The sequence below is a fragment of the Schistocerca piceifrons genome, chromosome 4 (assembly GCF_021461385.2).
Source record: "Schistocerca piceifrons isolate TAMUIC-IGC-003096 chromosome 4, iqSchPice1.1, whole genome shotgun sequence".
In the NCBI taxonomy this organism is placed as follows: domain Eukaryota; kingdom Metazoa; phylum Arthropoda; class Insecta; order Orthoptera; family Acrididae; genus Schistocerca; species Schistocerca piceifrons.
Window position 1 is genome coordinate 316,998,539 of NC_060141.1, and position 19,352 is coordinate 317,017,890.

Genomic DNA, 19,352 nt, shown 5'->3' on the forward strand with positions numbered 1-19,352 from the left:
TTGCACCTGACACATGCAATTTTCTGTGAAATTGTGTTTCGATAAATTCCTGTCAATTTGTCGAACGATTGAATATCCTGTAATAATTTACACTGTACTGATGAATCAAAATTTGGTATGATTTTTGAGTCCTTTCTACTAGGGAAGCAGCGAGGAAAAAGGACAGAAAGCTAACTACAGCAAGAGAGGTGCTACTAAGTATAATCATGCAAATTACCTACCTTCCTTGCATAGTCAAGCACTCACTTACGTCTCCTGTTGATGGACAAATTGATCTTTTTAATTCTCTGCTCCTCATTTTCTATATTATAATACTCGTTTTCATATAATATGGCTTTTGCTGCAGTTGTATTCCTGCAATAAGAAAATAGACAAAAATTAGTTTTTCTTTTACACAATAAAGACAAAATTTTTGAAAATGTTCATTTAACACTCGCTAGAAAAAGTCTGTTCATGTTTAGCTATAAATCTGTCCTGGAAAATCAGAATCCAATTGTGTTAGTCTGCTGGTCGCTTTTAGAATAACCGTGCAGGGAGGCAGCCTCACAGCTAACACAAAGAATATGAATCGACATTTACATAATGAGAGATAATTACTACTTGCACTACTGGAATTAAAGCATGGATTCTTGTTGAAACTAAATTGGTGCCATGAACAGTCTTCCTAGTAGCATAAGAAAAATACAATGCGAAGTACAAATACTGAAGTCACAAAAATGAATACTGTATATAGGACAATTGTACTTACTCTGTCCATGAAGATTTTTAGAACATCTGATTCACATATGTTTTAAGATGTCTTGCAGGATGGAAGAAATTTCTGCCTCTTCTTATGATCGCGGGCAAAAGTCATGCCTATGAACGAACCTTGGAATATTTTGGCATAATAAATAAAAATATTCTTGCGGCTATGATGATTTTTGATATATATATTTTCTTGCATTTTTATACACACACAGCATTTACTACACACATTGTTGACACACGAGTAAAACTTACACGTCCTTTTTATGTGAGATCTTAAACATAAGTACTCCCAAGTGAGCTTGAAACAAAAGTTGTTAAAAAAAATTATTATTTCCTGGACATTGCTCTTCTGTTACAAAAATAATTTAAAAGCCTATCTTTGCCATCTTCTGTACAAATTTCTTATTACTAACAAGAAAAAGAAAATGTTCATACAAATTAATAGCGAGGAAAAAAAAAAAAATTATGATATTGAGAGCTTACAACAGGAACTGGTAGATTTGAAAGCTTAGAGGACACTGAAATCAAAATTTTTTGAAGTACCTTTGCATATTTGGTTGTGAATAAGCAGTGAATACCTAGCTATTTCTAAGGTGGCATTTAATGTAATATTACTATTTTCAACTAGATATTTATGTGAACTGGCTTCCTGACATTAACTGAAATTCATCGATGAAGAACTGAGGCCTGCTTTGTCAATGATTCCACCATAAATCAAGTGTCTGAGTGCAGCGAAACAGGCTCAAGTATCATAGTGAAGATACGAGTATATTATATTAGAAATATCTGTTTTCTACAGTGAATTAAAGTTAATAAGTTGTTGATAAATGCATGAGTCATGGGTCGAGTCTATTCATGTTTTATAACAACAACAGATGAGTACATAACAACATAATAATTTGTAATTGTGTTAAGATTCATATGATTTTTAGGAAACAGACATTTTGGTATGCCGTGGTGAGTCTAGACGCATCTGCATGTATTGTGAGTAATAAAAGGGTGCAGAACACTGATCAAGCATACAAAACAAAATTTCAAGAAATGTTATCTGCACACAATTGTGGGAAATGTTATCCACAAGCCCCCATTGTTTGGTTGTTTGATTTGAATTCTTCATACACACACACACACACACACACACACACACACACACACTTACAAAGGCACAAAATATATGAAATAAAATAAAGATATTTGGACATAAAGTCCGTGTCTTACTTTAAAACTGGCAGTGGCTGATACTTGTTTTGGTTCTTCATACAACTTTCTATTCACCAAAGCATCCCTTTTTCTATAGTGGTAACACCAATAGCATTTGCTTAACGTGACAGGAGCCACTTGTACACTGGCTTGTTCTGTAAACAAGTATTTGGGCTCTGACTGACTATACTGAACCATCAACTGTTTCACAGTATTCCAGAGATGTTGCAAGGGACATGAAGAAGACACTGCCATCTACGTAAAATGCTCACCACTTCAGTTTCAGACTGGGTAATTATGGTAAATCTGTAATAACCAAAACACATATATGAAAAAGCCACTGAAGAGGATTTAGGGATGGTGTGCGCAGCAAAAAAGTGAAGCGAGCTTGACCTACTTGAAGAACCAGAAATATCAGTTCATCGAGACAGATTTGATAATGCACTTAATCTACAAATGGAAGATTGGATTCATGGGATTTTTTAAATTTAACAGTGGTATGATGTAACTGAAAAGTTTGCATAGATAACAGTGGGCAATGTTCCCTGTGACATCTCAAGAATACTGTAGAACAACTGATGGTTCAGTGCAGTCAGTTGGAACAGTGCACTTCTTTACAGAACAAGCCAGTGTACTGGCTGTTGGTGTAACAGTGAGTAGATGCTACAGTGTTACCAAAACAGAAAAGGGAGCACTTTGGCGAGCGAGCGGTACTATGAGGAAGTAAAACAGAGTGTCAATGTTGCTGATTTTAAAGTAAGACTTTATATCCAAATGTCTATTTTATTTTTAGTTCATGACTATCTTGTTTTTTAAGTTCAAGTGTATGAAGGCAGAGAGACAGATAATGAGAGCGTAATTCCAGTAATGTGTACTTGTGGGTAACATTCCTCACATTTGTATGCTAAATAATGATAATGATTTCTTATACCCCACATCAGGTCATCCTCCACCAATTTCTTGGCACCAATACTCATAATGCCATGACATTGCTAAAGTTCATGGAGTTATGCTTATCCACCTCAACATAGAATTCCCCTAACTTTTTGCATGTAGCAGAAAATGACAGCCTCTACCCCTGTGGACACCAATACTTATAGCCACACATTACCTTGTAAATAAATCCTACCTTTTACTACTTGGTTCCAAAGCAAATTCAGAAATTCTAACAAGCACTACACACCATTTGAGACTGAAAAATAATAAGATTAAGTTTAAGTGAATAACAGTTTTCAGGGAATTAGGCATGTCTACATTTACTATCTGAATCTGGATGTGTATGAACCTGCCATGGTAGCTGACAGCACTAATGCACTGCTTCTTGGACTCCAGGGGTAGGCACGCTGGTCCCGGATCATATCCGCCTGGCGGATTACCGATGGGGTGGCATGCCGGCCAGCCTGGATGTTGTTTTCAGGCCGTTTACCACATCCCGCTAGGTGAATACCGGGCTGACCCCCATGTTCCGCCTCAGTTACACAACTCGCAGACATTTGACAACGTTCACACTGTTCCATGGCTTACACCAGATGCAGGCAGCTGGATAGGGGGTGGGGGGCAGGAAGGGCATCCAACCACCCTCTGCAACTAACACTGCCAAATCAATAGTAACACGGCTCACCCTGCCTTGTTGCGGGACAAAGGCCCCAAGAGAGAAAGGAATCTGGATATGTATGGAGAATTGTTCTCTAAAATTCCACCAAAATAAAGAATCAGTTACTGCCTTGACATTTATTTAGGACTACCATGAAAACTTCAGTCATGATAGTCCCACTGACATATAAAAGTGTGATTCAGTTAAAATTTAGTGTCAGTACAATGACACTCTAGATTTTGTTTCAACATCTGATAAACCATAATTATTTGCTGAAAATAACTTGAAGATATTAACAGGTCAGATTGGAATCCATATGATCCTGTTGTGCACAGCAGCTGTTGAATATAGACAATGGAAAAAAGAACTGCTATTGGTTGCAAAATCTATTTTGTTACAGCAGATTTAAATTTTAACTATTACATAGTCGTCTTCAGTGCATTTACAACAACAGATGACATTACTCCAAAGTGACATGTAGTAAACAGTATTGGCTGGTGTAGAGTGTACAGGAGTCTAACGTGAGTTCATGTTAGACTCCCGTTGTTCTATGGGACACTATGGATTAATGTCACCTGTTGTTATATGCACTGAAGATGACTATATCGTAGCTGAAATTTAGATCTACTGTAATAAAATTATGGATTTTGTGACTGGTTGCTGTTTTCTTCTCCAGTGTCTACATTGGCTTATGTTAACGAGATCAACAGATGTCCTGTTGCCAAACACTGTTTGCAACACAACTTATTTCACAACTAGTGGTAGAATGGAAGCCAAGAAAGTACTATAAACAAAAACATACTCACTATGGAAATTACTTCTGTGATACATTCATTCCACTTCATCTCATTTCCTCATCTCTAAATGAATGGAATCTGACTGAGACATATTTTGAAGAGAAGTTATACAAGTGTGTCATTAATTCCTTCACATCTCAGATGAATGTGCATTCTATTGTATCCTCCCCTCATTCTACAATATGTTAGTCCAAACTACATACTAGCAGTGATGTGGTCTACTTGTAATGCAAATTTTGAATTTAAATGTGATGTGTGATGCTTAAACTGCATATTGTTAGTATTTAAGTCATAAAAGGTTCCTGCTTTTATTTTGCTGTGTACTCGCATAATACATCAGACATCCTATGATGCACTTGGACCATTTTCAGTGATGAAGTCAATTATTTACAAACTTTTTTACACAGCAGTGTTGATAGGCCAAAGAAGAAACACAGCTCTAAGTTACAGTGTAATAATTTAATGAATGATATGACACAAATAAGTTTTTTCAGTAAGTTTATGCACATTAAAATATTTTCAGATGACTAGCTTTTATATGTATAATGCTCTTTCAGTTCAAAATCGTTGCAAATACAGCACTATTTGCAAAAGAACAGTTCAAACATTAATATACAGTTCAACATGACAACTGACAACTTTTAACATTTCAACTGTAACTTTATATCTCAGGCAGAAATAATGAAACACAAGAATAACATTTTTTTTCCAAATGGGGCACGGCAGAGCAAGTTTATTCACATGTTGCCTTTACCATCTGCTTTCTGCTGCCAACCTTGAGACACAACTGCACGCGCACACACACACACACACACACACACACACACACACACACACACACAAATAATTTTAAATATTTTTTTAAATATTTTATTAAAGACACCTTAATTTTAAAAAAGTAGGATTCTTGTGTATAGCATAAGTGTGCGCAATTTCACTCATTCTCTCATTCAGTCACGCATAACAAATATACTACATCATCCCTCATTTTGCAAGTTTACCAGCATTTCATTAATAATGCACTGGCCAGTGAGCAATATATAATATATACATTCAGGCCTCACCATTTGATTTAATCAAATTTTGTCCATTGAGTCTGTGATTTCTTTAACGTGGCATCACTAAGATCAACCAAATTTTCAAATATATTATTTGATTGCTGTACATTACTTGATGAATTAGGCTTTGTGTTGCCATTCTGAATGCTTAAGTTATTGAAGTCTAAACCATACTCTCTTAGTAAATCTAGATCTTGACTGCTTGTTACTGCTCCAGAGACAGATGTTTGAGAGAAAGTCTTTGACGATGGGCTGGGGGCACTGAAAGTACAGTTTGTTGCCTTGTGAATATTTTTAGGATCTGCTGAGAAAAATGTGCTTTGACCTGTCTGCAGTCTGTTAGCAGCTAAAAGATGTGCTGTTGATGCTGAATAAAGGAAGCTTCTGTTGCCAGCTGGTGGTGGTGTACTTTCAAGGACAGGACTTTTCTCCATTGCTGATGGAACAAAATAAGGATATAAAGGGTTAGTTAGGCCTTCAAGAGCGATATGTTTCTGTGAAGATGGTTGGAAATTCCCAGCACTTGAAGAAATTCCATTATCACCTCCTTGGTCTCTTGATAACAGAGGATCAAAATCTTCATCACTAGGTGTAGAGTCCAGACGTATAAGATCAGCTTCTGCACCAGGCTAAAGGATGACATAATGAAACACCATTAAACTCCTTTTTAAAAAATAAATTAATAAAAATGTCATGACACATATCAAAAGTTATAATAATTGGATAATTAATTATCATTTAAAACAATCCAATAATTCTTTGCACAATGCAGTATATGAACAAAAGAAAATGTCAAAATACAAGCATAATGGAAATAAAAGCAAACATTTTAATTCCCTTTGGCCATTAGCTGCATCTGCACATTTGACACACATTTTATTGAGATAGTTTTCAGTTGTGGATTTACTAAATTACTTGTAAATCGAATTATAGCTGCCAGACTAACTGTATGGCTTGCTGAAAAACAGCTGAATACAACACAATAATAACCATCAGAAGATTCTAAAGAGTCCAGATGTAATGAAAAAGCTCACATTGAATTACTAACACTCTGACATTGTGAAATATTGTAGTGAGAAGAAATGGGGAACGGTGAAAATTCTTACACTTCTGTAAAAGGAAAGATAAGGTAATGTGTTGCAGCCATGATCTGTCCAATAATTTTGTGAGCAACTACATAAGACAAGACCAGATATTATCTCAAGGAAAAAAACCTCCAAAGCCCTAGATCTGTTCCAGTTCGACAGCTCAGCTGGGCAGCTGCAGGCACTGGTGGGCAAGACTGAGTAAACAGCTTGTGCACTGCATGCAGTATCACACGTGGACAGGACTGGACAAGCAGTATACATGCAGCACTGTGCACAAGACACTGGCCAGGGAGGAGACCATGTACAAGGCAATACAGGGTGACTGACTCATTATAATTAACAAAAAAACATTAATAAAAGCCAAATGTATGAACATTTTATTTAGATTGAAAAATACATTTCCATTTACCTACAATTACTAAAATATAGGGTGTCAGTCCTCGAGCGACTGCAAGGTGCGGAACACACTTAAAAGTTGGGCCATGCAGCTTTTACTCTCCTCATTACAAAAAACAGCTGTTCACAACCGTATGTTGAGCCAAACGTACATATAATGTCAGCAAAATTTCTGTGTAATTTGCAAAAGTATTCTGCATGAAGATCACAATACTATCTTACCAAATTTATTATGTTGCAATATCTGTCCTTGAGCAGTGCGCCATTTTGCAAATCTATTACTTCTAGTTACATTTCTGAAGGAACAGCATCTGGCACAACTAAAAATTGTGAGTGAAACAGTTTTAACTTGTTCTGCAGCCATTGCATGTCCTGAAATCTCACCTCAAAACTTTGATGAAGTTGAACGATAATTTGTTGATAATCACCAAAACTTATTTCTTCAGACAACTGAGCAGATGAAAAAACTTGAGAAAAGTTAAGTTTCCACTACCAAGTTACCTTTCAAATAGATCAAGTTTGTCCATGAATGCATTAATTTTATGGCACATATCAACAATTAATAGCTCCTTTCCTTGAAGTGACATTTAAGCTTTTTAAATGTCCTGTAATGTCAGTTTGGAACGCCAGGTCCGCTAACCATGTCTCATCACTGAGTGATGGTTGCCTCTCTCCTTTCATTTCCGTAAACAATGCAATTTCTCCCAAATTGCAAAAAAAGTAGATTGAGAACTTTACCTCTGCTGAGTCAGCACATTTAACACTTTCAGCACAAATGGTTTCCTGGTGCACAAAACAGTGTATGCTTGATATTTCTTTCCAAGCTTCCATCTTGATTTTTTTCCTTCAGATGAGTAATGAAACCTTGCTGACCCCCAAACATTTGTGCTGTACCATCAGTTGCCACAGAACAGACCCTATTCCACGGCAAGCAAGTTTTTTACAGACTCACAGACAACCTTAAATATGTCATGATCTGTGGTTGTACACTACAACGGTCTCACATCTAGCAGCTCCTCAAAAAACTATAGTTCCAAATTAATGCTCCTCACAAATATTGGAAGCTGAGCAACGTCTGTGACATCTGTGGTTTCATCAAGGACTAACGACACAGCTATAAAAGTCTGGCACTTCTGCGGATCCAACAAGATACCATCTGCTTGTAGAACCGAACTCCTTCAAATCTTGTAACATCTGCTGGCACTAAGCACTTGACGATGGTGAGCATACATGATTTCACCAAGGGACCCATTGAGAAGAGTGTTCTAGTTGTTGCAATGACATGTGCAACTTTGTAGCTTGCTTGAAATGCAGAATCTGTTCAATCTTCATCAACATCAGTATCGACAATAGTTCATAAAACATATGTAGTAAATGAAATCTGTATAGACACAGAAAAGAAGAAGAACCTATTCATTTGTCATATTTATTTATTTTGGGTCAGATTTATTTGCTGCTGAACATTGCCCTACAGTGTGACAAAAAGTTGTTTTCTTGCATTACTTTCCAGCTCATCTTACTGTGTAGCGTGAAGAGACATGTAGTGACACACAAGACACAGAGGCAACCCATTTTTCCCATTGGGAAGAAAAGTTTTTGTTTGTTGAGAAAATTTTTTTGTTGCAAGTAATCTATCTCTATTTCCAACCAACAGCTCAATACATAGTATCAACACTAGGAATAATAACAACTTGGCAAAAATGGCAGGCAGGGCTGCTTCTAGAACTCACTGTCATCACTACATCCACTACGAAGCACAAGCAACAGGCATGTAATGCAGCAGTGTGCATGCACAGTGAAATGACCATTGTGGATGGTCTACCCCCAGCACCTGTTCACTGGGCAAGCCCATGAGTGCCTGCAGGTACCCATGCCCCATTGGGCTGACTTGAAACAACCTGCCCCAAACAGCAGTGACAGGTAAAGGAATTAAGGAGGAAAAGATGGTAGAAAGACAGGAAAGAAGGATGTGTGTCTGAAAATTGGAATATGAGAACGGCAAATTAGTATTTCAGAAATTAGTAGAGAGAAACCTACCAAGGGAAGAAATGCAGTCAATAATGGAAGAATGGACAAGGTTATAAACAATTTTGGTGGAAGCTACAGAAAAGGTGTGCAGAACAAACAGTGATATGAAAATGTGAAAAGAAACCCCCTGGTGGAATAATCGTGCAAGGGAGTAAGTCATAAAGAAAAATGAAGTATTTCACGAGAGAACAAAGGAAGTATGGAAGAAAAACACTGAGATGAAGAAAGTGGTTAAGAGAGAGGCAGCACGACAGAAGAGGAAATGGATGCAAGTGCAGACAAAAATGATGCAAGAGGACAGTGAGAAGCATAAGAAGGCCCCCCACAAAATGGTGAAGGCTAATAAGAGAGGTCTGATGGAAAATGTCAGGATGATCAATAAAGAATCAAAAGAAGTTGAGAATGTACAGAAAATCAAAGAGATGTTGAAGTAATATATTTTCCCAATGGAAAAGTGGAAGAGGAAAATGAGGAGCCAGAGAATGTGGATGATGACAAGATGGATCTAACACGGACAGAAGTGGAGGAAGTGATAAAGACTCTGAAAGGAGGCACTGCATCTGGGCAGAATGAGATAAGTATGGAGATAGTGAGGGCATCTGGCACTGCTGGAGTGCCGTGGTTTTATCGAGTGATGAGAACAAACTGTATGGAAAGAAAAGACGATGTCCAAAGACTGGAAAAAAGGGATAATAGTGCCTGTTTTAAGAAGGGCTGCAGGAAACTATGTCAAAATTATAGCCATCTTATTTTGCATGTCATGCTACCAAAATATTCGAGAAGATTTTGGAAAGGAGAGAGCAGGAGGAGGACAGAGAGGAATAATATGAATTTAACCCAGGAGGGTCATTGACAGTGGATCTAATATTTAGTATAATACAGTTCCACTAGAGACACGGCAAATATATTAAGGATTTACTAACAAATTTCCTGGATATTTGAGAGGAATATGATCATACCAAAAGAAGCAATATCTATGAAACCATCCAGAAAAAGGGGAATTGGAAGCAAGACTATGAAAAGAATAAAGGAAATATATCAGTGAAGTGTGAACTGTGTAGAGTAGGAGGAGAGAAGATGGAGTGGTCTGAAGAGAAAAATGAGACGAAGCGAGAGAATTAATACTGTTACAGATGAAACAATGACAGAGGTGGCAGTGCGAATCAGAGATGAAAATATGAAAGCAACCGTGTTTGCAGATGATTTAACTGTATGGGGAAATGGAGGAGGAGAGGACAAGAGAACTGGGACAGTATGGACTGAAATTTAATTCAAAGAAGTGTGAAGTGATGGCGACTGCGAGAATAAGAATAGAGCATCAACAGATATTAATATTAGAGAACAACTACTAAAGAAAGAGGAAAGTTTCAAGTATCTGGGAAGCATAATAAAGACACAGCAGGAAAAATGGTAAGGATACAAATGAAGGGGAAAGCAAGACCATTAGTTTCCCGTAAAATGTCAAAAGCCTGGTCTGGAGCATGGACATAACATAAAAAAGTAAGCAAATGTAATATCAAGCCTATTGTGCATCAGAAACATGGGTAACGAAGAAAAGGCAGGTGAGCATAATACAGGCTTGCAAAATGGAATTTCAAAGAAGTAGAATACGATTTACTAGATGGATAGAATAAGGAACGACATGGCAAGAGAAATAGTGAAAGAGGAGCCTATGCAAGAGACCACAGAAAAGACAGATTAAGATGGTATAGGTATGTTAAAAGAGACAAGGACTCGAGACAACATACAGCACTTCTTATTAAATAAAACAGTAAACCAGTGAAAAACTGCTTTTAATAAACATTTTAAATACAAGAATTCACTTATACAATCCGAGAAAACAAGCAGCATTTCTTATTAAATAAAACAGTAAACTAGTAAAAAACTGCGAATATATTCTGGGTGGGGTGTGTGTGTGTGTGTGTGTGTGTGTGTGTGTGTGTGTGTGTGTGTGTGTGTGTGTGTGGGGGGGGGGGGGGGGGGGGGAGGACAGCTGGATGTGTAGAAGATGGACAAACGGCTGTGAGGCAGGCATTCCCAGATAATGGTGACATCAGGTGAGGAGTTCAAGCAGAAATAAGAGAACTTCAATGGAGATGAAGACTGAAAGACAGAAATAGTTGAAGTATAAACATGGTACATGACTATAAAGTAACACCAGTTAATGTAATTATGAAATAATTATTAATTTCATTGACAATAATTAATAGCTAAAGTATTTCCATCTGTGTAAACAGAAACTTCAAGAACGACAGATGACTTACCGTATTTACTCGAATCTAAGCCGCACTTTTTTTCCGGTTTTTGTAATCCAAAAAACCACCTGCGGCTTAGAATCGAGTGCAAAGCCAGCGGAAATTCTGAAAAAAGTTGGTGGGTGCTGCCACAACTTACTTCTGCCATCGAATATATGTAGCGCTACACAGGCACGCTTTGTAGGCACAAAGATAAATACTGGCGCCAAAACGTCTGCGTCAGTAAATAAATTTAAAAAAAAAAAAAGTGGAAGACGAGCTATTTTCAATGTACTACGAAAATCCGACTGGCAAGACTGTTTGGGATGTTTGTCAATATGGCCAACTCTACGTTCTGAATATTTTCCTATCTGTGAGGAGAGATGGTTGCTATAATAGGAACTTTGTCCGGCCCCGGTAGCCGAGTGGTCAGCGTGACGGAATGTCAATCCTAAGGTCCCGATTTCGGGCTGGCTGCCCGCCTGTGAACACGTGTGCCGCTCGCTATTGTGCGTCCCAGGTAGCAGAGGATTTCCCGGCTGCCCCACCGTCGCCGGCCGGCCACGAGACTGACCCCGCACCGCGCCCGCCGCCTGAGGTGGACGCCGAGCTGCAGCTACTTCGCCTTGGCGAGTATAAAACTTTGTACCTTTAACATTTAAAAATCGGAAAATCATGGCGACGCTCAATCGTGAAGACACGATCCAGTGCACGTTTGATAGGAATTTGGAGAAGCCGACTGCTTTCGACATCCACAATTGGATAGTTGATGACGTAAAAGTGCCGATAGAGGACATTCTTGGAATTCAGCTGGACTTTATTCTGTACGCTCTGTTTATAAAAATAGGAAATCCCGCAGAAATTGACAGACTGGTGAATACAAATGGGGGAACTTGGAAATTTAAACACAGAGATGGGTCACTAAGCAACGTTCAGATGCAGCCTTCTGGCTACGGGATCCGTAACGTCAAAATCTACAATTTACCTTTTGAAGTACCGGACGAAGAAATCATTAAGAGCTGTAGGCTTTATGGGAATGTTTTTGGACTAACAAGAGAAAAATGGGGGAGCGCTTACCGAATACAGGTGGACTCGGGCGTCCGAACGGTAAAAATGGACCTCAGAAAACATATCCCGTCTTTCATTAACGTTTGCGGGCACAGGGGTTTCGTTTCGTATACCGGACAGCCGCAGACCTGCTCCATCTGTCACGCTACAGGACATATGAGAAATGAATGCCCGCGAAAAATACCACTACAGCTGCCCCGAGAAGATACATACGCTGGGAGAGCACAGAATTTCGCTGCCGAATTTCCCCCCGATTAGGGACGCGGACGCGCCACAGCAGGAGAACGCGGGCAGCAGCAGCCCAGCCGGGGCGGAGACAACGGCGGCGGCCGCAAAGCCCTCCCCCTCGGGCGAGGGTGAACCGGTCCCTGTCCCCACTACGGGCCAGCCGGCAGGAAACGCAGATAAAAGGCAGATTAGCGACGCCAGCTCGGACGAGGCGGAGCAGCAGGGTCAGCCGATGACCGAGCGCGCGCCACAACAACAGATGAAGGAGGAACTACGAGAGGAACAGGCCACCGAAAATATGCAAATCGACGCGACGACGCCCGCGGGCGGGAGCGCCGTCCCGACCGTGGAGCAGACGCGCGAGCAGTGGATAAAGGAGAAGAGTAACCACTTGAGAAAAGTTTTAAAGCTCAACCAAAACGACGATGTCACCGCAAAGTCCTCCACCAGGGGAAGCAGTGACAAACCGAAAAAACAACACAATACAGACGACGAACAGACACAAACGACGAAAACGGTAAACAAACCTGCAAAGAAAAACAAGAAAAGACGCAGCTCCAACTCGTCACAGGACCGAAGAGAAAACAGCCAGAGAGATGTCCGCATGGACACAGACTACAGCACCGACTGATAAACTAAATGAGCATGCAGGCAAATACAATCTATAAAGTTGTCACAGTTAACATAAATAAAATAAGTACATCTTTAAAAATTCGAGCCCTCGCAGATTTCCTACGCCATAGAAGAACAGATGTTGCACTATTGCAAGAAGTGGTTACGACTAAAATAAACCAGATACCAGGATATGCGGCAATCACAAATATAGACCCAGAATCCCAATGCGGTACGGCAATAATGGTACGGAACGGGATCGACTTTGGCGGGACTAAAATGTTGTCAAGCGGCTGAGGGATAGCGCTAAGCATAGAAAAGACGCTCTTTATCAACATATACGCACCTTCTGGCACAGACAACAAGCGAGCAAGAAGCACCTTCTATAATGAAGAAGTAGCCGAACTGCTGATGCAGAACAATAACAACATCATCATTGGAGGAGATTTTAACTGTGTCGCCGCAGCTGAAGACCAAATACCTGTAGCAAACATGTGCCCAGAACTGCAAGAACTGATCCGACGACTGAAAATAGAAGATTCGTGGCGCCTTCTCCATCCCACACACACTGAATTTACATACCACCACAAAAATGGTAAAAGCAGACTGGACCGTATATATATCAGCAGAGCAGCAACTAAAAATGTTGCGCACGTCGAAGTATATCCTGTCATCTTTTCGGACCACTGCAGCTACGAATGCAGCCTGCATCTCCAAAAAGGAAAGAACGTCAGCAAAAGAAGCACGTGGAAGCTAAATACGGAACACCTGCAGGATGCGGAACTGCGCAAGCAAATAGTGGAAATGTGGCAAGAATGCCTGGCACAGCGCGCACGCTACAGCAGCACGACCGAGTGGTGGCTGGCACGAGCGAAGCCGACAATGCGCAGCCTGTTGATAAGATACAGCGCGGAAAAGTCATTCTGGAGGCGAACCACGGCCGAGTTCTACCAGCAGTGCCTGAAAGACGCACTCGGCGCACCAGCAGACGACCAGCAATACCTGCCGCGAGTGAGGAGAATCAAGGCAAAACTCCTTCAAATAAAGAAACAGCAAATAAGAGGCGTCCTCACAAGAAGTAAAACATATGGCGATGTGGATGAAGAGCCACTCACCATGCACCACCTAAATAGGGAAAGGGAGAGAGGCACAGGAAAGTGCGTAAATGAGCTTCAGGACAAGCAAGGAAAGATGCTCACGACGAAAACGGAGTTAACAAAACACATCGAGGACTATTTCCGAGACATGTTCCGTCGAGAAGTGACAGACGACGCGGCAACTGCTGAAATCCTCCAGCAGACGAGGAGGCGTGCTCACAGACGCAGACAGGGCGTTGCTGACAGAAAATGTCGACGTGGATGACATTAAAGAAACGATGAGGACCAGCGCAAGAGGAAGAGCACCCGGCGCCGACGGCATCCCGCTCGAGTTCTACCTCGCATATTGGGACGTGCTAGGAGAGCAATTCACGGAAATGGTGAACGAGATACTCGATGGGGCGGAAATTCCACCTGGGCTGACCGAAGGGACCATAACACTCATCCCTAAGAAGAGAGCCGCCCGCCGCATTGAAGAGTTTCGTCCGATTACGCTCCTCAACGCCGACTATAAAATAATAGCGAAATGCATCGCAAACAACCTGAAATCGGCGATGAGGAAAGTCATCAGTCCGTGGCAAACATGTGCGGTACCAGGGAAAAATATATTTGACGCCACATGCACCTACAGGGACATAATAGCACAGGCAGCCACCACCAGAAGCGCAGGTGCCATAATTTCGGTGGACTTCAACAAAGCCTTCGACAGGATCGACCACAAATATCTCGTAGAGACACTAAATAGACTCGGGTTTGGGCAAAAATTCATCGCAATCATCCATAAGATACTAAGTACTGCGAGATCGACAGTAATAATCAATAGTTGGGAAACAAAACTGATAAAACTGGACAGATCCGTGAGGCAAGGCTGTCCATTGTCAATGGCTCTATTCGCTATAGCACTGGACCCACTGCTGCGGAAACTCACAAACGACATCAGAGGCTTCTCCGTAGGAGCCAAAGCAGTAGCATGTATAGCCTACGCTGACGACCTAGGCATCTTTATTGAAGACCAGGAAGATATTGGGAGAGTAGAAACCATCATGAATACATTCCAAAAAGCGTCAGGCGCCCAAACCAACCTGAGAAAAACAGTGCTACTGCCGATAGGGAATCAACGACTCAAACCAGACAGCCAATGGTATAAAATAGCAGAAAGTCATAAAGTTCTTGGAATATATATACAGTCTTGTCCACTTAGAATGGCCGCATACAACTGGAGGGACGTGCTACACACCATAAGAGGTCTCTCCAGACAGCACGTGAACCGGAAGCTAACAATCCACCAGATAACAGAACTGATAAACACGACGATCCTGTCGAAAGCTTGGTACCTGGCGCAAATCTTAAGCATCCCGACAGAAATTGCGCGAGCACTAACGAGCGCAGTGTACTACCTCTTGTGGCGTCGAAATATATTCAAAGTGGCGCAAGCAACGTGCTCGCTGCCAACAAAAGAAGGGGGACTAGGTCTAGTTGATATAAAGACCAAATGTGCAGCCCTTCTACTGAAACGAACGCTCGCCATCCAGGACAAAAACCCTGACAGCGTCACAGCCAAGATAATTGGAAGAAGCGCCGGTCGACACGAGACACATTCCCTGCAGAATGCAACACGTCAGGCTGCACTACGCCAACAAAAGTTACGTTCTGGACACCGTGGCGAACCCCAGCCACAGAACAGCCAAGAGAATATACTGGGCCCTCAGGGGGAAGCCGGCAAAAAACAAAATTGAACAAAAACTCCCGCAATACAATTGGAAACAAATATGGGGGAACGTCTCGAAAACGTGTTACCTAAACATGCGAAGGAGACATGGTACAAAATAATTAACAGAACGGTACCAACCAACCAAAGACTGGCAGAGATAAAACTCGTCGCAAGTGACAAGTGTGACGTATGTGGCATGACCGACACCCTCGAACACCGTTTCACGTGCGGGAATGCCATCAACATCTGGGAAGCGTGCCAGCAGATGGTGGCCCACATCAACAGAACGGCGCCGGGAAGCATCACAGTGGAAGCAATCACCGCCCCAGACTGCAACCCATTTCCACGACCCAAGCGACTGGCGACTCTCTGGATCCTCGCCATGACGGCACACGCCATCGTAGCGTGGAGGCAGACCAACCGGCTGGCCTTCCTGATGGACCTCTGGGAGGAGAACAAGATGGCCCAGCAGCACAGGCGATACCACGAGAACTTCAAAAACTTCCTGCAGATTCCACTGCAGACAGCAATCGCCAGAGTCCTCCCCAGCCTGTGACCCTCAGCACCGCCACCAGCCACCTCACCACACTCACCACAAGAATAACGTGTGCAGTGATAGTGAACAAGTGCAACACAAAAGATAAAGAGCTTTCTCTTTTCGCATCAAATAGTGAAGTATAGTAGTATAAAGTGTTTCTTCCTAGTGGAATCAGTGACACAAAGTGCTCCTTAGTGGAAAGTGCCAACTACTCATTATTATTAAATATTTTGATTTCCTTTACTTTGTGCCTATAAACTTCTATTGATTACTCACACTATCCTTTCTGCTTCTCTTATGTAATATGACAAAATTTTCTCTCTTCTTCAATTAGGTATATTCTGTAGTATATGAAAAAAAAAAAAAGTTTCTTCCACTTCTGCTCCACCTATCATGGTGACGTTCCTTCATACTGTCCCACTAAACAGTGTAACTAGAGGAAGAGATCAAACCAGAAAACACAATGTGCCTGTGTCATCACAAGTGCATCACATACAGAAACATAAACTCAAATCAATGCAACGATGCCAAATATAAACTGTTATGCCTGTCCTGCAATGTCTGCCCCCCTCAAAAAAAAAGACGACAAATGGCCATGTAAAAGGGTTTAAGGAACAAACAATAAGAGAAAAACGAAAAAGGGAAATATAAAAACGAAAACATATAAAATGACAATAATACTAACCATCACTAGGATACTAGATTAATAGAATAAAATGTCTTTTTTTAAATGTATCGTTGTTAAAGTATTTAAATAAATATATATGGTTAAAAAAAAAAAAAAAAAAAAAAAAAAGTTTGATTCCCGGCTGGGTCGGAGATTTTCTCCGCTCAGGGACTGGGTGTTGTGTTGTCCTAATCATCATCATTTCATCCCCATCGACGCGCAGGTCGCCTAAGTGGCGTCAACTCGAAAGACCTGCACCAGGTGAACGGTCTACCCGATGGGAGGCCCTAGCCACACGACATTTCATTTCATTTCATTTCATAGGAACTTTTATAAATTGTGAATCACATGCAGTATTCTCGTCACCACAAGAATAATACGCATATAAACATTTTGCCATGTATTATTTCATGTTTGCTGCTATCTCATTTAAATCCGGTCTGCCTAATAAACTACGAAACTAGAGTGAGACAACAGCAAACGCGGAAGAATGTAAATATCATGTCATGTTTATATTCGTATTATTCTTATGCTTAATAGTGATACAGTCAGAAATGAAGCATGGCAATTGACTAGATTTTTAAATCTAAGATGACTCTAATTTCTGTGTAGAATGTAATGTACTAAAGAGGCGCCTGCAAAGATTTTCAAACAGAAAAATTTTCGCTAAACTCTCGTTCAGAACATCATCTATCATACGCAGTCTATTATTTGGTTCTTGTTGATCATTATCAAAGAAAGCAGCAGTGTAAGTAACAACAAATAGCAGTCTCTTGCCATTGTTTCGCTAATGAGACGATTCCTCTTTTTTTAAGAAAAAAAAAAAAAGCGGCGGTAGCGCGCACAAACGCAAGCCATGCCACGAGCGGCGACAGGCCGTAAACACGCACTATGAGAATGCGACAAACAATGCATGACAGTACAGTAACGCATTTTCAGCTTAGAGTGACGTAAACACCTTTAACAAAGAAAACTGCACTTATCAGATCAAAGAAGAATAAGCTATCAATTCAAACCAGATGAAGCACGTTGAAAAGGAAGGGTACCCGTATAAATACGGACGGAGCGCCTGACGCATAGCAATGGCTACCTGGTAAAGCTTGACTGCTAAATTAAGACTCGAACCAAACTACTGTAGCTGTATCGTCATTCATTCGACCTAAATTGTGTCTCATATTACAACGGACCATCTTTTTTTCGATTTGGAGATGCGGCTTATAATTTTTCTCTCCCCTTGAATTTCGAGTCTCAAATTTCAGGTGCGGCTTAGATTCGGGAAAATATTTTTTCCTTGATTTCGAGTCTCATTTTTCAGGTGCGGCTTAGATTTGAGTGCGGCTTAGATTCCAGTAAATACGGTAAATAGGTACATCAGAATAATCATTTTTGCATATGTAATCACAGCTTTTAAACCTCAAGATATGGAAACAAAGAGGCCCCATATTGTTCTCAGGGAACTTTTTTCCATGTGGTTGGTATGTGACCTTACACAGTTTCAACAAAAACTGCTAAGGGCTGTGATGAATAATTTTCTGATCAGCCTTATCTTAGACATGTTTAATGGGTGACAAATATGTATGTCAGGGAGGAAATGGAATATGTTGTGCTCAAAAAGGTGCACTCCTGTAACCTGCTAAGTAGCAAGGCATTATACTGCTGAAATGTTCCATCTATAAAAGCAAAAGGTAGGGGTAAAACCTTTTGCACTGAAACTACTTTGACTGAGTAGTTAAAGGCAGGTTACCATGAATACATAAGAATTAAGATCCATGTTTTATGTTTGCAGCTTGCTTTTGACATATGTGGTGCTTCCTTCACTTTCGCAAAGCTGCAATCAGACAGTTCTGCTAAGCACTGCCTTCTAAAGGCTGGCAGTAGTGTTCTGAGAATAGGCATTTAAAAACTGTCAAGTCAAGTCAACACATGTTTACACTTGGCCTTATCCAGTTCTTGTATTCCCCTGTGTTCAGGTGTTATTTTTATTTCTCTAGTTTTACTGTATGTAGTGCTTACAATAGCACTATCTCATTTCAGTTCAAGATAAACAGATTGAATCAGGTCATCTGTAGCCCTTGTGCCAGACTTCAATCAGATCAAACCTTTATCACGTACATGCCTCATACAATTAAAGACTGTGACATAGGTGAGTTGTCTATTCCAACAGACTTACAAAATTAATCTACGGTTATAATACACATTGTGTTACTTCTTCATAAAGATACTATGACAACATATTTATCATTCAACAAAATGGTCTATGGTTATTATACACATGGTGTTACATCCCCA

General features: G+C 40.6%; 1 protein-coding gene across 3 annotated transcripts in view; it reads right to left on the bottom strand.

The window, feature by feature from the left end:
- Nucleotides 1-909: 909 nt before the first annotated feature.
- The window catches only part of LOC124794914 (DENN domain-containing protein 1A-like), a 313,331-nt gene continuing 294,888 nt past the window's right edge, over nt 910-19,352 (bottom strand). For 2 of the 3 annotated variants that reach the window (XM_047258616.1, XM_047258615.1), the window contains one exon: nt 910-6,025. In XM_047258616.1, coding sequence (XP_047114572.1) covers nt 5,411-6,025 — 615 coding nt within the window. In that variant the 3' untranslated portion in view covers nt 910-5,410. The remainder of the gene's footprint in view (nt 6,026-19,352) is intronic. The other variant, XR_007016626.1, reaches the window with a different exon arrangement.